The 23,686-nt window shown below is 52.8% G+C and overlaps 1 protein-coding gene across 1 annotated transcript in view; it reads left to right on the top strand.

The window, feature by feature from the left end:
• The window catches only part of LOC126195786 (fibrous sheath CABYR-binding protein-like), a 151,025-nt gene that overhangs the window by 35,802 nt on the left and 91,537 nt on the right, over window positions 1-23,686 (top strand). Inside the window, exons 3-4 of the mRNA XM_049934420.1 lie at window positions 1,636-1,702; window positions 3,761-3,944. Coding sequence (XP_049790377.1) covers window positions 1,636-1,702; window positions 3,761-3,944 — 251 coding nt within the window. The remainder of the gene's footprint in view (window positions 1-1,635; window positions 1,703-3,760; window positions 3,945-23,686) is intronic.

The raw sequence follows: 23,686 nt of genomic DNA, 5'->3' as shown, positions 1-23,686 counted from the left end.
GCGACGCACGGATGCACGCCAAGACCGTAGGATCCTACGCAGTGCCGTAGGGGACCGCACCGCCACTTCCCAGCAAATTAGGGACACTGTTGCTCCTGGGGTATCGGCGAGGACCATTTGCAACCGTCTCCATGAAGCTGGGCTACGTTCCCGCACACCGTTAGGCCGTCTTCCGCTCACGCCCCAACATCGTGCAGCCCGCCTCCAGTGGTGTCGCGACAGGCGTGAATGGAGGGACGAATGGAGACGTGTCGTCTTCAGCGATGAGAGTCGCTTCTGCCTTGGTGCCAATGATGATCGTATGCGTGTTTGGCGCCGTGCAGGTGAGCGCCACAATCAGGACTGCATACGACCGAGGCACACAGGGCCAACACCCGGCATCATGGTGTGGGGAGCGATCTCCTACACTGGCCGTACACCACTGGTGATCGTCGAGGGGACACTGAATAGTGCACGGTACATCCAAACCGTCATCGAACCCATCGTTCTACCATTCCTAGACCGGCAAGGGAACTTGCTGTTCCAACAGGACAATGCACGTCCGCATGTATCCCGTGCCACCCAACGTGCTCTAGAAGGTGTAAGTCAACTACCCTGGCCAGCAAGATCTCCGGATCTGTCCCCCATTGAGCATGTTTGGGACTGGATGAAGCGTCGTCTCACGCGGTCTGCACGTCCAGCACGAACGCTGGTCCAACTGAGGCGCCAGGTGGTAATGGCATGGCAAGCCGTTCCACAGGACTACATCCAGCATCTCTACGATCGTCTCCATGGGAGAATAGCAGCCTGCATTGCTGCGAAAGGTGGATATACACTGTACTAGTGCCGACATTGTGCATGCTCTGTTGCCTGTGTCTGTGCCTGTGGTTCTGTCAGTGTGATCATGTGATGTATCTGACCCCAGGAATGTGTCCAAGTTTCCCCTTCCTGGGACAATGACTTCACGGTGTTCTTATTTCAATTTCCAGGTGTGTATAAATTGAATATAAATGTTCTGCTGTCAGATCTCTAGCGATGACACGATTTGGCGGTGCTGCCCTCAGTAGCCTTGGCTGAAACTGGGTTGGCCTGACATGTAAGTTGTCACACTGTAGAGGTTGCATGCACCTTCACCAGCTCGCGGCATGTCTGTGCTTGCTAAAGTAGTGTCGTATGAAGGAGAGTTCAGTTAGTTTACACATCACCGCTTTAATTGTACTACTTTAATTACACAACCTGTCCTATACCGCAATATAAACAGTTGTAATTTGTTCAGGCTCTTAACAAAATGTAATGGAGGATTAACGTTACATACATTAGATTTGTCCATGCTCTGTGAGTGATTGGTTGAGGTCTAAGACTTACATTCACAAACCACTATCAACTGAACAGGTTTAGTCAGCAAGCTGCCATCATCAGGTGCATGAAAGTTAGGCGCCAGATGGCAACACGTCGTTAGAGTGAACGACGTGAAATAAACGTAACTGAAGCTGAAAGTTTAGTTTTACAGATTAACTCTACTAACAGAACTGCTACAGAAGTGTTCCCGGGACGGTCTCATCGCTGCCCACACGCCGCCCTGCGCCACCCACCCAGTCACTACCCACGGTCTAGACCTGGCGAGTCTCTTTAAAAACTGTTTTCTCTTTGCCCTAGGAAAGCGGCGCGGAGCTGGAGGGACTGCCTGCCTCAGCTGCTCAGTCTGTCGCGCTGGAGAAGGCTGGTAAGTGTCTGCGTGAAGCTGACCTCACCGTGGCTTCAGCCCGCCTCTTGTACACGATCGACTGTCTTCTCTCACGCGACTGCTCGAGGCAGTGCCTCTGGCGTTTGTCTGCACCGAGACTGGTTTGTTTAGCTGTGATTTTGCTTTACAGTTGACTGCCAAAATTGGGTGTCACGTGGGAGCTGTCTGCTGTGCAGTACGGAACCTGAACGGCGAACGCGAGGTTATCAACAATTTTTTTAGGAAAAAGACGAAATATAGTAACAATGCAGGAATAAGCTATGTTAATATGCAGTTAATGACAAAAGCAAAATTCATGGTGGACGTTCTTGTCAAAGGTGGTCTAGTGGGTTCATTACCGCCCTGAGAACAAGAACAGGAGAAGTCATAGAAACTAACCAGAACAGACATTCGATAGAAAAAATATGTGCTTGCAAACACACAAATTTCTAGATTTACTTTTGTGTTCTATTTGCTTGCTTATAGTAGGTGCCAAGTAACCTAGAAAGTAATATTAGTTGTCAAATAATTCTGACTTTTTGCACTATTGAAATGACTTAAGACATGTTTACCTTTGTGTCCTTATGTAAAATGTAGGCTTTTCGTCTGGAACTATTGTAGAACACTAGTAGAAAAAATGCCAGGACCCGAAAAGAAAGAAAACATCACTTACCAAGAAGGTAGGAAAGAACAAAATCTGTTTCTACAACAGGTTGACTTCAAATGTCAGGAGAAGTTGCCACACATTCTGGTGTCGCGGTTCGTAGATTTACATGCATGCACGGAAGTCTTATGCACTATGACTAGTCTTTCACGAAAAAGCTGCTCGTGTAAAACGGGCTGCTGACTAGGTTGATTTCTACGGCAGAGGCATGCAAGAATATGTAGACAAAGCAATCGCTCTGTGTTGTTGCATAGATCTAAAAGGGCTCTTTTAACCTCCGATCGGTTGCGAAATTAAGGCCACAGTGAAAATCGGGTAGAGCGTAGTATAGAAGCAGCGCTGTCTAGTACACATCTATTGCGTCATGTCACAAATTCTGTTTCTGAGTGCACAGTGAACACGAGAGGATGCCTAGAAAGTGTTTCCCATCAAGCATGAAAACCTGCTGGGTGTTTGGCCTCATTTCCTGGAGCGGACATAGTGTCACCCAGCTTCTTCCTAATTGTCGGCCTCGCACTGAAGGTGCAACAAAGATGAACTGTTGGGTGTGATTACAACATTTTGGTACACACAGCGAGCGGCAGATCAGAGTAGGAAATTGGCGGAAATGAGGTGGGTGACTCCTGACAAGGGTACTGGAAAGTTGGAACCGTGCTACAACAAATACGTAAGTTAGTGTTCTTCAGTCCTTTGCCACCTGACAATTCCAGTGGTATCAGCAAGCCTAATCACTTTTCTCTTGTCTCTGAGCTTAAATTTCCTCTGAAAACTTGTTTGGCTTCCTTTACTGCTTACACAAGGTACAACCTGCACAAGATTGGGGTATGCTACAACCCTTTCTCACAGCTTTATTATGTTCTTAGATTCATATAACTAAAGTCTAGTTTCTACTCCTGCCAGCTTCAGTATTCAAATAGCGTATTCCAGTGACATTGTCGAAAGATTTCTCTAATGACAAACGTAGTTGTCTTTTAGTAACCTATTTCCTAAACAGCAGTAGCCTCTATACTGACTCACGTGGGGTCACTTTTCTCAAGAGCGCAAGTCGACCTTACCTGAGGTCGATTTCTTTTTCCATTCTTTTGTAAATTCCTCAGTATTTATTTAGCAAGTTTGAGTATTAACTCAACCGATGACTGGGTAGCATTCACACCTGTCAGCACGTACCTTCGTTAAGTCTTACCCAGTTGGCCTCATTAAGGGAGAGCCACTTACCGTTATCAAACTTCATTGTGTTAATCTTAGGCTTCCCAGGATCTGCTTTTCGCCGCCTTCCTCTGGCCACTACTCCTGCATTAGCCACTTGACGGATGAAGGGACTGATGACCTTGCAATTTAGTCCCTTCAACTCAAACTAAGCAACCAACCTTACCCACCTGGGAACCTTGTTCCAGGCACCAGTGGGCTGGAGCGAGGGATCTCGCCGGATGAAGCTTCTCCAGAAGAGCAGGAGGAGCCCCCACGAAAGAAGTTTGCGTCGCTGGCGCACTTCCTGCAGCAGGGAGACGGCGCGAGCACCTCCAGCCAGCAGCAGGAGGGGGAGGGGGGACATCCACTGCCGGACGGCTCCAGGAAGAGGTAACAGCAAGGCACAGTCTGCGTTCCGTACTGCAACTGTACGGGCGCTGTAGCCGTAGATCGTAGGATAATTAGCCGTGCCACACGTAGGCTGTACTTCACAATTATTAATTAGTAAACTTTACTTACGAATGTGATAGTGTCGTGGAACAGATCTCACGGAAAACATTACTAATACTTCAAACATTACAAAAGCGAACAATGCTGGTAAAATTTCTTGCAAGAAACATTGGTCTCATCAATATTAGAATTAATACTATGCAGATTTTTAGGCCTCTGAAACCCTGGCGCGTAGCTGTGCCAACTTGCCACACCATGGACAAAGGATCTGCTCGGTGTCGTTGTGGGTTCCTTGAGATTGTTTCCGCAGTTTCCCAGGTGCACAATGTTAGAAAAGTGTGTACTTAGGTGACTTACTTGCTCAATCCACTTTGTTCCTCCTAGATTTCGGATGTCCTGATAGTCCTCTCCAGTTCTCAGCCAAAACTAATGATTTCTTTTGCTGCTTTACGGAATTGGCTTGATTCCTTATTCAGTGTTCTCTTTACGACACTGACATAAGTCAATAGCATTACGAGGTCTTAAATATCACGCAACCAATATGCCAAAAAGAAGCAAAATATATGGCTTTAGGTAGATACTTCTGTTGCGAAGTTGGCTCATGGCTAAAAAAAATTTAGATTTATCTACATTAAAGTCCGTTGCAACGTCTGAAAGCAATCTACATATCTGAAGACACTGATGGAATAACATATATTTATGAACTCTAATGAAGTCTGGTATTGCAAAGTGTCATTTTACGATATGGAAAATTTGTTCCTTAACGTTTACAAGCTTAGTGATGTTTAATTTGTTTGACACTTCCTGAAGATAGAGAATGGTGGGTACTCGAAACACATGCAGCGCACTGTATGTTGGCGACTGCTGACGTTCCTTATTACCTTACTGATACTCATTGTCCAGGTTTTTCTCTTCTCTTGGAATCTGCCTAGCCTGTATTTGCAGGTAAAACACTGATCTGTTAGTTTTCTTGACCCCGCTCTCGTCGACGGTGTAAAATGTATTTGTTGTAAACATACCAGGATCTGCTCGCCACGGTGCTCGCAACTCTGTGGCGGGCTCTTGCTTGGCTACCATGGGCCCCAGCCTTCGCAGAATTTTCTCCCTTCCGTGCTACGTGTCCATTCTCTTGCTATTTTTCCCCTCTCTTGGAACATGTCTGGGGTATTACTGGGAATGTTCTGTATTGCTCTGTATTGTTTCTGAGATAAGTCACACCTTCGTTTTTCGCTCCCTTTCTGTGTTTCCCTTCTCTCGTTTCTCCACTTAGGCGTTTCAGGATCCTCTTTCCTCTTCTTCCACCCTGTGCACTCCTGAAGGCCAGCCTAAGCCTCTGACACATAACAGGGGACTGGGTAACGAGCAATTCCCAGCCCCGGGTCGACAGGTAGGGTTCGCACATACCCCCTGGTACAGGCCAGACCCAGGGAGGGGTGAGTGCCTGAGCTGCAGCCTTCCCAAATTGCCGATGGATTCACCTGGGAGGTGTTTGGCAGGTGTTTGGCAGGTGTTTGGCAGGTGTTTGGCAGGTGTTTGGCAGGTGTTTGGCAGGTGTTTGGCAGGTGTTTGGCAGGTGTTTGGCAGGTGTTTGGCAGGTGTTTGGCAGGTGTTTGGCAGGTGTTTGGCAGGTGTTTGGCAGGTGTTTGGCAGGTGTTTGGCAGGTGTTTGGCAGGTGTTTGGCAGGTGTTTGGCAGGTGTTTGGCAGGTGTTTGGCAGGTGTTTGGCAGGTGTTTGGCAGGTGTTTGGCAGGTGTTTGGCAGGTGTTTGGCAGGTGTTTGGCAGGTGTTTGGCAGGTGTTTGGCAGGTGTTTGGCAGGTGTTTGGCAGGTGTTTGGCAGGTGTTTGGCAGGTGTTTGGCAGGTGTTTGGCAGGTGTTTGGCAGGTGTTTGGCAGGTGTTTGGCAGGTGTTTGGCAGGTGTTTGGCAGGTGTTTGGCAGGTGTTTGGCAGGTGTTTGGCAGGTGTTTGGCAGGTGTTTGGCAGGTGTTTGGCAGGTGTTTGGCAGGTGTTTGGCAGGTGTTTGGCAGGTGTTTGGCAGGTGTTTGGCAGGTGTTTGGCAGGTGTTTGGCAGGTGTTTGGCAGGTGTTTGGCAGGTGTTTGGCAGGTGTTTGGCAGGTGTTTGGCAGGTGTTTGGCAGGTGTTTGGCAGGTGTTTGGCAGGTGTTTGGCAGGTGTTTGGCAGGTGTTTGGCAGGTGTTTGGCAGGTGTTTGGCAGGTGTTTGGCAGGTGTTTGGCAGGTGTTTGGCAGGTGTTTGGCAGGTGTTTGGCAGGTGTTTGGCAGGTGTTTGGCAGGTGTTTGGCAGGTGTTTGGCAGGTGTTTGGCAGGTGTTTGGCAGGTGTTTGGCAGGTGTTTGGCAGGTGTTTGGCAGGTGTTTGGCAGGTGTTTGGCAGGTGTTTGGCAGGTGTTTGGCAGGTGTTTGGCAGGTGTTTGGCAGGTGTTTGGCAGGTGTTTGGCAGGTGTTTGGCAGGTGTTTGGCAGGTGTTTGGCAGGTGTTTGGCAGGTGTTTGGCAGGTGTTTGGCAGGTGTTTGGCAGGTGTTTGGCAGGTGTTTGGCAGGTGTTTGGCAGGTGTTTGGCAGGTGTTTGGCAGGTGTTTGGCAGGTGTTTGGCAGGTGTTTGGCAGGTGTTTGGCAGGTGTTTGGCAGGTGTTTGGCAGGTGTTTGGCAGGTGTTTGGCAGGTGTTTGGCAGGTGTTTGGCAGGTGTTTGGCAGGTGTTTGGCAGGTGTTTGGCAGGTGTTTGGCAGGTGTTTGGCAGGTGTTTGGCAGGTGTTTGGCAGGTGTTTGGCAGGTGTTTGGCAGGTGTTTGGCAGGTGTTTGGCAGGTGTTTGGCAGGTGTTTGGCAGGTGTTTGGCAGGTGTTTGGCAGGTGTTTGGCAGGTGTTTGGCAGGTGTTTGGCAGGTGTTTGGCAGGTGTTTGGCAGGTGTTTGGCAGGTGTTTGGCAGGTGTTTGGCAGGTGTTTGGCAGGTGTTTGGCAGGTGTTTGGCAGGTGTTTGGCAGGTGTTTGGCAGGTGTTTGGCAGGTGTTTGGCAGGTGTTTGGCAGGTGTTTGGCAGGTGTTTGGCAGGTGTTTGGCAGGTGTTTGGCAGGTGTTTGGCAGGTGTTTGGCAGGTGTTTGGCAGGTGTTTGGCAGGTGTTTGGCAGGTGTTTGGCAGGTGTTTGGCAGGTGTTTGGCAGGTGTTTGGCAGGTGTTTGGCAGGTGTTTGGCAGGTGTTTGGCAGGTGTTTGGCAGGTGTTTGGCAGGTGTTTGGCAGGTGTTTGGCAGGTGTTTGGCAGGTGTTTGGCAGGTGTTTGGCAGGTGTTTGGCAGGTGTTTGGCAGGTGTTTGGCAGGTGTTTGGCAGGTGTTTGGCAGGTGTTTGGCAGGTGTTTGGCAGGTGTTTGGCAGGTGTTTGGCAGGTGTTTGGCAGGTGTTTGGCAGGTGTTTGGCAGGTGTTTGGCAGGTGTTTGGCAGGTGTTTGGCAGGTGTTTGGCAGGTGTTTGGCAGGTGTTTGGCAGGTGTTTGGCAGGTGTTTGGCAGGTGTTTGGCAGGTGTTTGGCAGGTGTTTGGCAGGTGTTTGGCAGGTGTTTGGCAGGTGTTTGGCAGGTGTTTGGCAGGTGTTTGGCAGGTGTTTGGCAGGTGTTTGGCAGGTGTTTGGCAGGTGTTTGGCAGGTGTTTGGCAGGTGTTTGGCAGGTGTTTGGCAGGTGTTTGGCAGGTGTTTGGCAGGTGTTTGGCAGGTGTTTGGCAGGTGTTTGGCAGGTGTTTGGCAGGTGTTTGGCAGGTGTTTGGCAGGTGTTTGGCAGGTGTTTGGCAGGTGTTTGGCAGGTGTTTGGCAGGTGTTTGGCAGGTGTTTGGCAGGTGTTTGGCAGGTGTTTGGCAGGTGTTTGGCAGGTGTTTGGCAGGTGTTTGGCAGGTGTTTGGCAGGTGTTTGGCAGGTGTTTGGCAGGTGTTTGGCAGGTGTTTGGCAGGTGTTTGGCAGGTGTTTGGCAGGTGTTTGGCAGGTGTTTGGCAGGTGTTTGGCAGGTGTTTGGCAGGTGTTTGGCAGGTGTTTGGCAGGTGTTTGGCAGGTGTTTGGCAGGTGTTTGGCAGGTGTTTGGCAGGTGTTTGGCAGGTGTTTGGCAGGTGTTTGGCAGGTGTTTGGCAGGTGTTTGGCAGGTGTTTGGCAGGTGTTTGGCAGGTGTTTGGCAGGTGTTTGGCAGGTGTTTGGCAGGTGTTTGGCAGGTGTTTGGCAGGTGTTTGGCAGGTGTTTGGCAGGTGTTTGGCAGGTGTTTGGCAGGTGTTTGGCAGGTGTTTGGCAGGTGTTTGGCAGGTGTTTGGCAGGTGTTTGGCAGGTGTTTGGCAGGTGTTTGGCAGGTGTTTGGCAGGTGTTTGGCAGGTGTTTGGCAGGTGTTTGGCAGGTGTTTGGCAGGTGTTTGGCAGGTGTTTGGCAGGTGTTTGGCAGGTGTTTGGCAGGTGTTTGGCAGGTGTTTGGCAGGTGTTTGGCAGGTGTTTGGCAGGTGTTTGGCAGGTGTTTGGCAGGTGTTTGGCAGGTGTTTGGCAGGTGTTTGGCAGGTGTTTGGCAGGTGTTTGGCAGGTGTTTGGCAGGTGTTTGGCAGGTGTTTGGCAGGTGTTTGGCAGGTGTTTGGCAGGTGTTTGGCAGGTGTTTGGCAGGTGTTTGGCAGGTGTTTGGCAGGTGTTTGGCAGGTGTTTGGCAGGTGTTTGGCAGGTGTTTGGCAGGTGTTTGGCAGGTGTTTGGCAGGTGTTTGGCAGGTGTTTGGCAGGTGTTTGGCAGGTGTTTGGCAGGTGTTTGGCAGGTGTTTGGCAGGTGTTTGGCAGGTGTTTGGCAGGTGTTTGGCAGGTGTTTGGCAGGTGTTTGGCAGGTGTTTGGCAGGTGTTTGGCAGGTGTTTGGCAGGTGTTTGGCAGGTGTTTGGCAGGTGTTTGGCAGGTGTTTGGCAGGTGTTTGGCAGGTGTTTGGCAGGTGTTTGGCAGGTGTTTGGCAGGTGTTTGGCAGGTGTTTGGCAGGTGTTTGGCAGGTGTTTGGCAGGTGTTTGGCAGGTGTTTGGCAGGTGTTTGGCAGGTGTTTGGCAGGTGTTTGGCAGGTGTTTGGCAGGTGTTTGGCAGGTGTTTGGCAGGTGTTTGGCAGGTGTTTGGCAGGTGTTTGGCAGGTGTTTGGCAGGTGTTTGGCAGGTGTTTGGCAGGTGTTTGGCAGGTGTTTGGCAGGTGTTTGGCAGGTGTTTGGCAGGTGTTTGGCAGGTGTTTGGCAGGTGTTTGGCAGGTGTTTGGCAGGTGTTTGGCAGGTGTTTGGCAGGTGTTTGGCAGGTGTTTGGCAGGTGTTTGGCAGGTGTTTGGCAGGTGTTTGGCAGGTGTTTGGCAGGTGTTTGGCAGGTGTTTGGCAGGTGTTTGGCAGGTGTTTGGCAGGTGTTTGGCAGGTGTTTGGCAGGTGTTTGGCAGGTGTTTGGCAGGTGTTTGGCAGGTGTTTGGCAGGTGTTTGGCAGGTGTTTGGCAGGTGTTTGGCAGGTGTTTGGCAGGTGTTTGGCAGGTGTTTGGCAGGTGTTTGGCAGGTGTTTGGCAGGTGTTTGGCAGGTGTTTGGCAGGTGTTTGGCAGGTGTTTGGCAGGTGTTTGGCAGGTGTTTGGCAGGTGTTTGGCAGGTGTTTGGCAGGTGTTTGGCAGGTGTTTGGCAGGTGTTTGGCAGGTGTTTGGCAGGTGTTTGGCAGGTGTTTGGCAGGTGTTTGGCAGGTGTTTGGCAGGTGTTTGGCAGGTGTTTGGCAGGTGTTTGGCAGGTGTTTGGCAGGTGTTTGGCAGGTGTTTGGCAGGTGTTTGGCAGGTGTTTGGCAGGTGTTTGGCAGGTGTTTGGCAGGTGTTTGGCAGGTGTTTGGCAGGTGTTTGGCAGGTGTTTGGCAGGTGTTTGGCAGGTGTTTGGCAGGTGTTTGGCAGGTGTTTGGCAGGTGTTTGGCAGGTGTTTGGCAGGTGTTTGGCAGGTGTTTGGCAGGTGTTTGGCAGGTGTTTGGCAGGTGTTTGGCAGGTGTTTGGCAGGTGTTTGGCAGGTGTTTGGCAGGTGTTTGGCAGGTGTTTGGCAGGTGTTTGGCAGGTGTTTGGCAGGTGTTTGGCAGGTGTTTGGCAGGTGTTTGGCAGGTGTTTGGCAGGTGTTTGGCAGGTGTTTGGCAGGTGTTTGGCAGGTGTTTGGCAGGTGTTTGGCAGGTGTTTGGCAGGTGTTTGGCAGGTGTTTGGCAGGTGTTTGGCAGGTGTTTGGCAGGTGTTTGGCAGGTGTTTGGCAGGTGTTTGGCAGGTGTTTGGCAGGTGTTTGGCAGGTGTTTGGCAGGTGTTTGGCAGGTGTTTGGCAGGTGTTTGGCAGGTGTTTGGCAGGTGTTTGGCAGGTGTTTGGCAGGTGTTTGGCAGGTGTTTGGCAGGTGTTTGGCAGGTGTTTGGCAGGTGTTTGGCAGGTGTTTGGCAGGTGTTTGGCAGGTGTTTGGCAGGTGTTTGGCAGGTGTTTGGCAGGTGTTTGGCAGGTGTTTGGCAGGTGTTTGGCAGGTGTTTGGCAGGTGTTTGGCAGGTGTTTGGCAGGTGTTTGGCAGGTGTTTGGCAGGTGTTTGGCAGGTGTTTGGCAGGTGTTTGGCAGGTGTTTGGCAGGTGTTTGGCAGGTGTTTGGCAGGTGTTTGGCAGGTGTTTGGCAGGTGTTTGGCAGGTGTTTGGCAGGTGTTTGGCAGGTGTTTGGCAGGTGTTTGGCAGGTGTTTGGCAGGTGTTTGGCAGGTGTTTGGCAGGTGTTTGGCAGGTGTTTGGCAGGTGTTTGGCAGGTGTTTGGCAGGTGTTTGGCAGGTGTTTGGCAGGTGTTTGGCAGGTGTTTGGCAGGTGTTTGGCAGGTGTTTGGCAGGTGTTTGGCAGGTGTTTGGCAGGTGTTTGGCAGGTGTTTGGCAGGTGTTTGGCAGGTGTTTGGCAGGTGTTTGGCAGGTGTTTGGCAGGTGTTTGGCAGGTGTTTGGCAGGTGTTTGGCAGGTGTTTGGCAGGTGTTTGGCAGGTGTTTGGCAGGTGTTTGGCAGGTGTTTGGCAGGTGTTTGGCAGGTGTTTGGCAGGTGTTTGGCAGGTGTTTGGCAGGTGTTTGGCAGGTGTTTGGCAGGTGTTTGGCAGGTGTTTGGCAGGTGTTTGGCAGGTGTTTGGCAGGTGTTTGGCAGGTGTTTGGCAGGTGTTTGGCAGGTGTTTGGCAGGTGTTTGGCAGGTGTTTGGCAGGTGTTTGGCAGGTGTTTGGCAGGTGTTTGGCAGGTGTTTGGCAGGTGTTTGGCAGGTGTTTGGCAGGTGTTTGGCAGGTGTTTGGCAGGTGTTTGGCAGGTGTTTGGCAGGTGTTTGGCAGGTGTTTGGCAGGTGTTTGGCAGGTGTTTGGCAGGTGTTTGGCAGGTGTTTGGCAGGTGTTTGGCAGGTGTTTGGCAGGTGTTTGGCAGGTGTTTGGCAGGTGTTTGGCAGGTGTTTGGCAGGTGTTTGGCAGGTGTTTGGCAGGTGTTTGGCAGGTGTTTGGCAGGTGTTTGGCAGGTGTTTGGCAGGTGTTTGGCAGGTGTTTGGCAGGTGTTTGGCAGGTGTTTGGCAGGTGTTTGGCAGGTGTTTGGCAGGTGTTTGGCAGGTGTTTGGCAGGTGTTTGGCAGGTGTTTGGCAGGTGTTTGGCAGGTGTTTGGCAGGTGTTTGGCAGGTGTTTGGCAGGTGTTTGGCAGGTGTTTGGCAGGTGTTTGGCAGGTGTTTGGCAGGTGTTTGGCAGGTGTTTGGCAGGTGTTTGGCAGGTGTTTGGCAGGTGTTTGGCAGGTGTTTGGCAGGTGTTTGGCAGGTGTTTGGCAGGTGTTTGGCAGGTGTTTGGCAGGTGTTTGGCAGGTGTTTGGCAGGTGTTTGGCAGGTGTTTGGCAGGTGTTTGGCAGGTGTTTGGCAGGTGTTTGGCAGGTGTTTGGCAGGTGTTTGGCAGGTGTTTGGCAGGTGTTTGGCAGGTGTTTGGCAGGTGTTTGGCAGGTGTTTGGCAGGTGTTTGGCAGGTGTTTGGCAGGTGTTTGGCAGGTGTTTGGCAGGTGTTTGGCAGGTGTTTGGCAGGTGTTTGGCAGGTGTTTGGCAGGTGTTTGGCAGGTGTTTGGCAGGTGTTTGGCAGGTGTTTGGCAGGTGTTTGGCAGGTGTTTGGCAGGTGTTTGGCAGGTGTTTGGCAGGTGTTTGGCAGGTGTTTGGCAGGTGTTTGGCAGGTGTTTGGCAGGTGTTTGGCAGGTGTTTGGCAGGTGTTTGGCAGGTGTTTGGCAGGTGTTTGGCAGGTGTTTGGCAGGTGTTTGGCAGGTGTTTGGCAGGTGTTTGGCAGGTGTTTGGCAGGTGTTTGGCAGGTGTTTGGCAGGTGTTTGGCAGGTGTTTGGCAGGTGTTTGGCAGGTGTTTGGCAGGTGTTTGGCAGGTGTTTGGCAGGTGTTTGGCAGGTGTTTGGCAGGTGTTTGGCAGGTGTTTGGCAGGTGTTTGGCAGGTGTTTGGCAGGTGTTTGGCAGGTGTTTGGCAGGTGTTTGGCAGGTGTTTGGCAGGTGTTTGGCAGGTGTTTGGCAGGTGTTTGGCAGGTGTTTGGCAGGTGTTTGGCAGGTGTTTGGCAGGTGTTTGGCAGGTGTTTGGCAGGTGTTTGGCAGGTGTTTGGCAGGTGTTTGGCAGGTGTTTGGCAGGTGTTTGGCAGGTGTTTGGCAGGTGTTTGGCAGGTGTTTGGCAGGTGTTTGGCAGGTGTTTGGCAGGTGTTTGGCAGGTGTTTGGCAGGTGTTTGGCAGGTGTTTGGCAGGTGTTTGGCAGGTGTTTGGCAGGTGTTTGGCAGGTGTTTGGCAGGTGTTTGGCAGGTGTTTGGCAGGTGTTTGGCAGGTGTTTGGCAGGTGTTTGGCAGGTGTTTGGCAGGTGTTTGGCAGGTGTTTGGCAGGTGTTTGGCAGGTGTTTGGCAGGTGTTTGGCAGGTGTTTGGCAGGTGTTTGGCAGGTGTTTGGCAGGTGTTTGGCAGGTGTTTGGCAGGTGTTTGGCAGGTGTTTGGCAGGTGTTTGGCAGGTGTTTGGCAGGTGTTTGGCAGGTGTTTGGCAGGTGTTTGGCAGGTGTTTGGCAGGTGTTTGGCAGGTGTTTGGCAGGTGTTTGGCAGGTGTTTGGCAGGTGTTTGGCAGGTGTTTGGCAGGTGTTTGGCAGGTGTTTGGCAGGTGTTTGGCAGGTGTTTGGCAGGTGTTTGGCAGGTGTTTGGCAGGTGTTTGGCAGGTGTTTGGCAGGTGTTTGGCAGGTGTTTGGCAGGTGTTTGGCAGGTGTTTGGCAGGTGTTTGGCAGGTGTTTGGCAGGTGTTTGGCAGGTGTTTGGCAGGTGTTTGGCAGGTGTTTGGCAGGTGTTTGGCAGGTGTTTGGCAGGTGTTTGGCAGGTGTTTGGCAGGTGTTTGGCAGGTGTTTGGCAGGTGTTTGGCAGGTGTTTGGCAGGTGTTTGGCAGGTGTTTGGCAGGTGTTTGGCAGGTGTTTGGCAGGTGTTTGGCAGGTGTTTGGCAGGTGTTTGGCAGGTGTTTGGCAGGTGTTTGGCAGGTGTTTGGCAGGTGTTTGGCAGGTGTTTGGCAGGTGTTTGGCAGGTGTTTGGCAGGTGTTTGGCAGGTGTTTGGCAGGTGTTTGGCAGGTGTTTGGCAGGTGTTTGGCAGGTGTTTGGCAGGTGTTTGGCAGGTGTTTGGCAGGTGTTTGGCAGGTGTTTGGCAGGTGTTTGGCAGGTGTTTGGCAGGTGTTTGGCAGGTGTGTTGGCAGGTGTTTGGCAGGTGTTTGGCAGGTGTTTGGCAGGTGTTTGGCAGGTGTTTGGCAGGTGTTTGGCAGGTGTTTGGCAGGTGTTTGGCAGGTGTTTGGCAGGTGTTTGGCAGGTGTTTGGCAGGTGTTTGGCAGGTGTTTGGCAGGTGTTTGGCAGGTGTTTGGCAGGTGTTTGGCAGGTGTTTGGCAGGTGTTTGGCAGGTGTTTGGCAGGTGTTTGGCAGGTGTTTGGCAGGTGTTTGGCAGGTGTTTGGCAGGTGTTTGGCAGGTGTTTGGCAGGTGTTTGGCAGGTGTTTGGCAGGTGTTTGGCAGGTGTTTGGCAGGTGTTTGGCAGGTGTTTGGCAGGTGTTTGGCAGGTGTTTGGCAGGTGTTTGGCAGGTGTTTGGCAGGTGTTTGGCAGGTGTTTGGCAGGTGTTTGGCAGGTGTTTGGCAGGTGTTTGGCAGGTGTTTGGCAGGTGTTTGGCAGGTGTTTGGCAGGTGTTTGGCAGGTGTTTGGCAGGTGTTTGGCAGGTGTTTGGCAGGTGTTTGGCAGGTGTTTGGCAGGTGTTTGGCAGGTGTTTGGCAGGTGTTTGGCAGGTGTTTGGCAGGTGTTTGGCAGGTGTTTGGCAGGTGTTTGGCAGGTGTTTGGCAGGTGTTTGGCAGGTGTTTGGCAGGTGTTTGGCAGGTGTTTGGCAGGTGTTTGGCAGGTGTTTGGCAGGTGTTTGGCAGGTGTTTGGCAGGTGTTTGGCAGGTGTTTGGCAGGTGTTTGGCAGGTGTTTGGCAGGTGTTTGGCAGGTGTTTGGCAGGTGTTTGGCAGGTGTTTGGCAGGTGTTTGGCAGGTGTTTGGCAGGTGTTTGGCAGGTGTTTGGCAGGTGTTTGGCAGGTGTTTGGCAGGTGTTTGGCAGGTGTTTGGCAGGTGTTTGGCAGGTGTTTGGCAGGTGTTTGGCAGGTGTTTGGCAGGTGTTTGGCAGGTGTTTGGCAGGTGTTTGGCAGGTGTTTGGCAGGTGTTTGGCAGGTGTTTGGCAGGTGTTTGGCAGGTGTTTGGCAGGTGTTTGGCAGGTGTTTGGCAGGTGTTTGGCAGGTGTTTGGCAGGTGTTTGGCAGGTGTTTGGCAGGTGTTTGGCAGGTGTTTGGCAGGTGTTTGGCAGGTGTTTGGCAGGTGTTTGGCAGGTGTTTGGCAGGTGTTTGGCAGGTGTTTGGCAGGTGTTTGGCAGGTGTTTGGCAGGTGTTTGGCAGGTGTTTGGCAGGTGTTTGGCAGGTGTTTGGCAGGTGTTTGGCAGGTGTTTGGCAGGTGTTTGGCAGGTGTTTGGCAGGTGTTTGGCAGGTGTTTGGCAGGTGTTTGGCAGGTGTTTGGCAGGTGTTTGGCAGGTGTTTGGCAGGTGTTTGGCAGGTGTTTGGCAGGTGTTTGGCAGGTGTTTGGCAGGTGTTTGGCAGGTGTTTGGCAGGTGTTTGGCAGGTGGGCAGGTGTTTGGCAGGTGTTTGGCAGGTGTTTGGCAGGTGTTTGGCAGGTGTTTGGCAGGTGTTTGGCAGGTGTTTGGCAGGTGTTTGGCAGGTGTTTGGCAGGTGTTTGGCAGGTGTTTGGCAGGTGTTTGGCAGGTGTTTGGCAGGTGTTTGGCAGGTGTTTGGCAGGTGTTTGGCAGGTGTTTGGCAGGTGTTTGGCAGGTGTTTGGCAGGTGTTTGGCAGGTGTTTGGCAGGTGTTTGGCAGGTGTTTGGCAGGTGTTTGGCAGGTGTTTGGCAGGTGTTTGGCAGGTGTTTGGCAGGTGTTTGGCAGGTGTTTGGCAGGTGTTTGGCAGGTGTTTGGCAGGTGTTTGGCAGGTGTTTGGCAGGTGTTTGGCAGGTGTTTGGCAGGTGTTTGGCAGGTGTTTGGCAGGTGTTTGGCAGGTGTTTGGCAGGTGTTTGGCAGGTGTTTGGCAGGTGTTTGGCAGGTGTTTGGCAGGTGTTTGGCAGGTGTTTGGCAGGTGTTTGGCAGGTGTTTGGCAGGTGTTTGGCAGGTGTTTGGCAGGTGTTTGGCAGGTGTTTGGCAGGTGTTTGGCAGGTGTTTGGCAGGTGTTTGGCAGGTGTTTGGCAGGTGTTTGGCAGGTGTTTGGCAGGTGTTTGGCAGGTGTTTGGCAGGTGTTTGGCAGGTGTTTGGCAGGTGTTTGGCAGGTGTTTGGCAGGTGTTTGGCAGGTGTTTGGCAGGTGTTTGGCAGGTGTTTGGCAGGTGTTTGGCAGGTGTTTGGCAGGTGTTTGGCAGGTGTTTGGCAGGTGTTTGGCAGGTGTTTGGCAGGTGTTTGGCAGGTGTTTGGCAGGTGTTTGGCAGGTGTTTGGCAGGTGTTTGGCAGGTGTTTGGCAGGTGTTTGGCAGGTGTTTGGCAGGTGTTTGGCAGGTGTTTGGCAGGTGTTTGGCAGGTGTTTGGCAGGTGTTTGGCAGGTGTTTGGCAGGTGTTTGGCAGGTGTTTGGCAGGTGTTTGGCAGGTGTTTGGCAGGTGTTTGGCAGGTGTTTGGCAGGTGTTTGGCAGGTGTTTGGCAGGTGTTTGGCAGGTGTTTGGCAGGTGTGTTGGCAGGTGTTTGGCAGGTGTTTGGCAGGTGTTTGGCAGGTGTTTGGCAGGTGTTTGGCAGGTGTTTGGCAGGTGTTTGGCAGGTGTTTGGCAGGTGTTTGGCAGGTGTTTGGCAGGTGTTTGGCAGGTGTTTGGCAGGTGTTTGGCAGGTGTTTGGCAGGTGTTTGGCAGGTGTTTGGCAGGTGTTTGGCAGGTGTTTGGCAGGTGTTTGGCAGGTGTTTGGCAGGTGTTTGGCAGGTGTTTGGCAGGTGTTTGGCAGGTGTTTGGCAGGTGTTTGGCAGGTGTTTGGCAGGTGTTTGGCAGGTGTTTGGCAGGTGTTTGGCAGGTGTTGGCAGGTGTTTGGCAGGTGTTTGGCAGGTGTTTGGCAGGTGTTTGGCAGGTGTTTGGCAGGTGTTTGGCAGGTGTTTGGCAGGTGTTTGGCAGGTGTTTGGCAGGTGTTTGGCAGGTGTTTGGCAGGTGTTTGGCAGGTGTTTGGCAGGTGTTTGGCAGGTGTTTGGCAGGTGTTTGGCAGGTGTTTGGCAGGTGTTTGGCAGGTGTTTGGCAGGTGTTTGGCAGGTGTTTGGCAGGTGTTTGGCAGGTGTTTGGCAGGTGTTTGGCAGGTGTTTGGCAGGTGTTTGGCAGGTGTTTGGCAGGTGTTTGGCAGGTGTTTGGCAGGTGTTTGGCAGGTGTTTGGCAGGTGTTTGGCAGGTGTTTGGCAGGTGTTTGGCAGGTGTTTGGCAGGTGTTTGGCAGGTGTTTGGCAGGTGTTTGGCAGGTGTTTGGCAGGTGTTTGGCAGGTGTTTGGCAGGTGTTTGGCAGGTGTTTGGCAGGTGTTTGGCAGGTGTTTGGCAGGTGTTTGGCAGGTGTTTGGCAGGTGTTTGGCAGGTGTTTGGCAGGTGTTTGGCAGGTGTTTGGCAGGTGTTTGGCAGGTGTTTGGCAGGTGTTTGGCAGGTGTTTGGCAGGTGTTTGGCAGGTGTTTGGCAGGTGTTTGGCAGGTGTTTGGCAGGTGTTTGGCAGGTGTTTGGCAGGTGTTTGGCAGGTGTTTGGCAGGTGTTTGGCAGGTGTTTGGCAGGTGTTTGGCAGGTGTTTGGCAGGTGTTTGGCAGGTGTTTGGCAGGTGTTTGGCAGGTGTTTGGCAGGTGTTTGGCAGGTGTTTGGCAGGTGTTTGGCAGGTGTTTGGCAGGTGTTTGGCAGGTGTTTGGCAGGTGTTTGGCAGGTGTTTGGCAGGTGTTTGGCAGGTGTTTGGCAGGTGTTTGGCAGGTGTTTGGCAGGTGTTTGGCAGGTGTTTGGCAGGTGTTTGGCAGGTGTTTGGCAGGTGTTTGGCAGGTGTTTGGCAGGTGTTTGGCAGGTGTTTGGCAGGTGTTTGGCAGGTGTTTGGCAGGTGTTTGGCAGGTGTTTGGCAGGTGTTTGGCAGGTGTTTGGCAGGTGTTTGGCAGGTGTTTGGCAGGTGTTTGGCAGGTGTTTGGCAGGTGTTTGGCAGGTGTTTGGCAGGTGTTTGGCAGGTGTTTGGCAGGTGTTTGGCAGGTGTTTGGCAGGTGTTTGGCAGGTGTTTGGCAGGTGTTTGGCAGGTGTTTGGCAGGTGTTTGGCAGGTGTTTGGCAGGTGTTTGGCAGGTGTTTGGCAGGTGTTTGGCAGGTGTTTGGCAGGTGTTTGGCAGGTGTTTGGCAGGTGTTTGGCAGGTGTTTGGCAGGTGTTTGGCAGGTGTTTGGCAGGTGTTTGGCAGGTGTTTGGCAGGTGTTTGGCAGGTGTTTGGCAGGTGTTTGGCAGGTGTTTGGCAGGTGTTTGGCAGGTGTTTGGCAGGTGTTTGGCAGGTGTTTGGCAGGTGTTTGGCAGGTGTTTGGCAGGTGTTTGGCAGGTGTTTGGCAGGTGTTTGGCAGGTGTTTGGCAGGTGTTTGGCAGGTGTTTGGCAGGTGTTTGGCAGGTGTTTGGCAGGTGTTTGGCAGGTGTTTGGCAGGTGTTTGGCAGGTGTTTGGCAGGTGTTTGGCAGGTGTTTGGCAGGTGTTTGGCAGGTGTTTGGCAGGTGTTTGGCAGGTGTTTGGCAGGTGTTTGGCAGGTGTTTGGCAGGTGTTTGGCAGGTGTTTGGCAGGTGTTTGGCAGGTGTTTGGCAGGTGTTTGGCAGGTGTTTGGCAGGTGTTTGGCAGGTGTTTGGCAGGTGTTTGGCAGGTGTTTGGCAGGTGTTTGGCAGGTGTTTGGCAGGTGTTTGGCAGGTGTTTGGCAGGTGTTTGGCAGGTGTTTGGCAGGTGTTTGGCAGGTGTTTGGCAGGTGTTTGGCAGGTGTTTGGCAGGTGTTTGGCAGGTGTTTGGCAGGTGTTTGGCAGGTGTTTGGCAGGTGTTTGGCAGGTGTTTGGCAGGTGTTTGGCAGGTGTTTGGCAGGTGTTTGGCAGGTGTTTGGCAGGTGTTTGGCAGGTGTTTGGCAGGTGTTTGGCAGGTGTTTGGCAGGTGTTTGGCAGGTGTTTGGCAGGTGTTTGGCAGGTGTTTGGCAGGTGTTTGGCAGGTGTTTGGCAGGTGTTTGGCAGGTGTTTGGCAGGTGTTTGGCAGGTGTTTGGCAGGTGTTTGGCAGGTGTTTGGCAGGTGTTTGGCAGGTGTTTGGCAGGTGTTTGGCAGGTGTTTGGCAGGTGTTTGGCAGGTGTTTGGCAGGTGTTTGGCAGGTGTTTGGCAGGTGTTTGGCAGGTGTTTGGCAGGTGTTTGGCAGGTGTTTGGCAGGTGTTTGGCAGGTGTTTGGCAGGTGTTTGGCAGGTGTTTGGCAGGTGTTTGGCAGGTGTTTGGCAGGTGTTTGGCAGGTGTTTGGCAGGTGTTTGGCAGGTGTTTGGCAGGTGTTTGGCAGGTGTTTGGCAGGTGTTTGGCAGGTGTTTGGCAGGTGTTTGGCAGGTGTTTGGCAGGTGTTTGGCAGGTGTTTGGCAGGTGTTTGGCAGGTGTTTGGCAGGTGTTTGGCAGGTGTTTGGCAGGTGTTTGGCAGGTGTTTGGCAGGTGTTTGGCAGGTGTTTGGCAGGTGTTTGGCAGGTGTTTGGCAGGTGTTTGGCAGGTGTTTGGCAGGTGTTTGGCAGGTGTTTGGCAGGTGTTTGGCAGGTGTTTGGCAGGTGTTTGGCAGGTGTTTGGCAGGTGTTTGGCAGGTGTTTGGCAGGTGTTTGGCAGGTGTTTGGCAGGTGTTTGGCAGGTGTTTGGCAGGTGTTTGGCAGGTGTTTGGCAGGTGTTTGGCAGGTGTTTGGCAGGTGTTTGGCAGGTGTTTGGCAGGTGTTTGGCAGGTGTTTGGCAGGTGTTTGGCAGGTGTTTGGCAGGTGTTTGGCAGGTGTTTGGCAGGTGTTTGGCAGGTGTTTGGCAGGTGTTTGGCAGGTGTTTGGCAGGTGTTTGGCAGGTGTTTGGCAGGTGTTTGGCAGGTGTTTGGCAGGTGTTTGGCAGGTGTTTGGCAGGTGTTTGGCAGGTGTTTGGCAGGTGTTTGGCAGGTGTTTGGCAGGTGTTTGGCAGGTGTTTGGCAGGTGTTTGGCAGGTGTTTGGCAGGTGTTTGGCAGGTGTTTGGCAGGTGTTTGGCAGGTGTTTGGCAGGTGTTTGGCAGGTGTTTGGCAGGTGTTTGGCAGGTGTTTGGCAGGTGTTTGGCAGGTGTTTGGCAGGTGTTTGGCAGGTGTTTGGCAGGTGTTTGGCAGGTGTTTGGCAGGTGTTTGGCAGGTGTTTGGCAGGTGTTTGGCAGGTGTTTGGCAGGTGTTTGGCAGGTGTTTGGCAGGTGTTTGGCAGGTGTTTGGCAGGTGTTTGGCAGGTGTTTGGCAGGTGTTTGGCAGGTGTTTGGCAGGTGTTTGGCAGGTGTTTGGCAGGTGTTTGGCAGGTGTTTGGCAGGTGTTTGGCAGGTGTTTGGCAGGTGTTTGGCAGGTGTTTGGCAGGTGTTTGGCAGGTGTTTGGCAGGTGTTTGGCAGGTGTTTGGCAGGTGTTTGGCAGGTGTTTGGCAGGTGTTTGGCAGGTGTTTGGCAGGTGTTTGGCAGGTGTTTGGCAGGTGTTTGGCAGGTGTTTGGCAGGTGTTTGGCAGGTGTTTGGCAGGTGTTTGGCAGGTGTTTGGCAGGTGTTTGGCAGGTGTTTGGCAGGTGTTTGGCAGGTGTTTGGCAGGTGTTTGGCAGGTGTTTGGCAGGTGTTTGGCAGGTGTTTGGCAGGTGTTTGGCAGGTGTTTGGCAGGTGTTTGGCAGGTGTTTGGCAGGTGTTTGGCAGGTGTTTGGCAGGTGTTTGGCAGGTGTTTGGCAGGTGTTTGGCAGGTGTTTGGCAGGTGTTTGGCAGGTGTTTGGCAGGTGTTTGGCAGGTGTTTGGCAGGTGTTTGGCAGGTGTTTGGCAGGTGTTTGGCAGGTGTTTGGCAGGTGTTTGGCAGGTGTTTGGCAGGTGTTTGGCAGGTGTTTGGCAGGTGTTTGGCAGGTGTTTGGCAGGTGTTTGGCAGGTGTTTGGCAGGTGTTTGGCAGGTGTTTGGCAGGTGTTTGGCAGGTGTTTGGCAGGTGTTTGGCAGGTGTTTGGCAGGTGTTTGGCAGGTGTTTGGCAGGTGTTTGGCAGGTGTTTGGCAGGTGTTTGGCAGGTGTTTGGCAGGTGTTTGGCAGGTGTTTGGCAGGTGTTTGGCAGGTGTTTGGCAGGTGTTTGGCAGGTGTTTGGCAGGTGTTTGGCAGGTGTTTGGCAGGTGTTTGGCAGGTGTTTGGCAGGTGTTTGGCAGGTGTTTGGCAGGTGTTTGGCAGGTGTTTGGCAGGTGTTTGGCAGGTGTTTGGCAGGTGTTTGGCAGGTGTTTGGCAGGTGTTTGGCAGGTGTTTGGCAGGTGTTTGGCAGGTGTTTGGCAGGTGTTTGGCAGGTGTTTGGCAGGTGTTTGGCAGGTGTTTGGCAGGTGTTTGGCAGGTGTTTGGCAGGTGTTTGGCAGGTGTTTGGCAGGTGTTTGGCAGGTGTTTGGCAGGTGTTTGGCAGGTGTTTGGCAGGTGTTTGGCAGGTGTTTGGCAGGTGTTTGGCAGGTGTTTGGCAGGTGTTTGGCAGGTGTTTGGCAGGTGTTTGGCAGGTGTTTGGCAGGTGTTTGGCAGGTGTTTGGCAGGTGTTTGGCAGGTGTTTGGCAGGTGTTTGGCAGGTGTTTGGCAGGTGTTTGGCAGGTGTTTGGCAGGTGTTTGGCAGGTGTTTGGCAGGTGTTTGGCAGGTGTTTGGCAGGTGTTTGGCAGGTGTTTGGCAGGTGTTTGGCAGGTGTTTGGCAGGTGTTTGGCAGGTGTTTGGCAGGTGTTTGGCAGGTGTTTGGCAGGTGTTTGGCAGGTGTTTGGCAGGTGTTTGGCAGGTGTTTGGCAGGTGTTTGGCAGGTGTTTGGCAGGTGTTTGGCAGGTGTTTGGCAGGTGTTTGGCAGGTGTTTGGCAGGTGTTTGGCAGGTGTTTGGCAGGTGTTTGGCAGGTGTTTGGCAGGTGTTTGGCAGGTGTTTGGCAGGTGTTTGGCAGGTGTTTGGCAGGTGTTTGGCAGGTGTTTGGCAGGTGTTTGGCAGGTGTTTGGCAGGTGTTTGGCAGGTGTTTGGCAGGTGTTTGGCAGGTGTTTGGCAGGTGTTTGGCAGGTGTTTGGCAGGTGTTTGGCAGGTGTTTGGCAGGTGTTTGGCAGGTGTTTGGCAGGTGTTTGGCAGGTGTTTGGCAGGTGTTTGGCAGGTGTTTGGCAGGTGTTTGGCAGGTGTTTGGCAGGTGTTTGGCAGGTGTTTGGCAGGTGTTTGGCAGGTGTTTGGCAGGTGTTTGGCAGGTGTTTGGCAGGTGTTTGGCAGGTGTTTGGCAGGTGTTTGGCAGGTGTTTGGCAGGTGTTTGGCAGGTGTTTGGCAGGTGTTTGGCAGGTGTTTGGCAGGTGTTTGGCAGGTGTTTGGCAGGTGTTTGGCAGGTGTTTGGCAGGTGTTTGGCAGGTGTTTGGCAGGTGTTTGGCAGGTGTTTGGCAGGTGTTTGGCAGGTGTTTGGCAGGTGTTTGGCAGGTGTTTGGCAGGTGTTTGGCAGGTGTTTGGCAGGTGTTTGGCAGGTGTTTGGCAGGTGTTTGGCAGGTGTTTGGCAGGTGTTTGGCAGGTGTTTGGCAGGTGTTTGGCAGGTGTTTGGCAGGTGTTTGGCAGGTGTTTGGCAGGTGTTTGGCAGGTGTTTGGCAGGTGTTTGGCAGGTGTTTGGCAGGTGTTTGGCAGGTGTTTGGCAGGTGTTTGGCAGGTGTTTGGCAGGTGTTTGGCAGGTGTTTGGCAGGTGTTTGGCAGGTGTTTGGCAGGTGTTTGGCAGGTGTTTGGCAGGTGTTTGGCAGGTGTTTGGCAGGTGTTTGGCAGGTGTTTGGCAGGTGTTTGGCAGGTGTTTGGCAGGTGTTTGGCAGGTGTTTGGCAGGTGTTTGGCAGGTGTTTGGCAGGTGTTTGGCAGGTGTTTGGCAGGTGTTTGGCAGGTGTTTGGCAGGTGTTTGGCAGGTGTTTGGCAGGTGTTTGGCAGGTGTTTGGCAGGTGTTTGGCAGGTGTTTGGCAGGTGTTTGGCAGGTGTTTGGCAGGTGTTTGGCAGGTGTTTGGCAGGTGTTTGGCAGGTGTTTGGCAGGTGTTTGGCAGGTGTTTGGCAGGTGTTTGGCAGGTGTTTGGCAGGTGTTTGGCAGGTGTTTGGCAGGTGTTTGGCAGGTGTTTGGCAGGTGTTTGGCAGGTGTTTGGCAGGTGTTTGGCAGGTGTTTGGCAGGTGTTTGGCAGGTGTTTGGCAGGTGTTTGGCAGGTGTTTGGCAGGTGTTTGGCAGGTGTTTGGCAGGTGTTTGGCAGGTGTTTGGCAGGTGTTTGGCAGGTGTTTGGCAGGTGTTTGGCAGGTGTTTGGCAGGTGTTTGGCAGGTGTTTGGCAGGTGTTTGGCAGGTGTTTGGCAGGTGTTTGGCAGGTGTTTGGCAGGTGTTTGGCAGGTGTTTGGCAGGTGTTTGGCAGGTGTTTGGCAGGTGTTTGGCAGGTGTTTGGCAGGTGTTTGGCAGGTGTTTGGCAGGTGTTTGGCAGGTGTTTGGCAGGTGTTTGGCAGGTGTTTGGCAGGTGTTTGGCAGGTGTTTGGCAGGTGTTTGGCAGGTGTTTGGCAGGTGTTTGGCAGGTGTTTGGCAGGTGTTTGGCAGGTGTTTGGCAGGTGTTTGGCAGGTGTTTGGCAGGTGTTTGGCAGGTGTTTGGCAGGTGTTTGGCAGGTGTTTGGCAGGTGTTTGGCAGGTGTTTGGCAGGTGTTTGGCAGGTGTTTGGCAGGTGTTTGGCAGGTGTTTGGCAGGTGTTTGGCAGGTGTTTGGCAGGTGTTTGGCAGGTGTTTGGCAGGTGTTTGGCAGGTGTTTGGCAGGTGTTTGGCAGGTGTTTGGCAGGTGTTTGGCAGGTGTTTGGCAGGTGTTTGGCAGGTGTTTGGCAGGTGTTTGGCAGGTGTTTGGCAGGTGTTTGGCAGGTGTTTGGCAGGTGTTTGGCAGGTGTTTGGCAGGTGTTTGGCAGGTGTTTGGCAGGTGTTTGGCAGGTGTTTGGCAGGTGTTTGGCAGGTGTTTGGCAGGTGTTTGGCAGGTGTTTGGCAGGTGTTTGGCAGGTGTTTGGCAGGTGTTTGGCAGGTGTT

Source organism: Schistocerca nitens, chromosome 7, assembly GCF_023898315.1.
Source record: "Schistocerca nitens isolate TAMUIC-IGC-003100 chromosome 7, iqSchNite1.1, whole genome shotgun sequence".
NCBI classification, from domain to species: domain Eukaryota; kingdom Metazoa; phylum Arthropoda; class Insecta; order Orthoptera; family Acrididae; genus Schistocerca; species Schistocerca nitens.
This window is presented reverse-complemented; position numbering and strand designations above follow the sequence as displayed.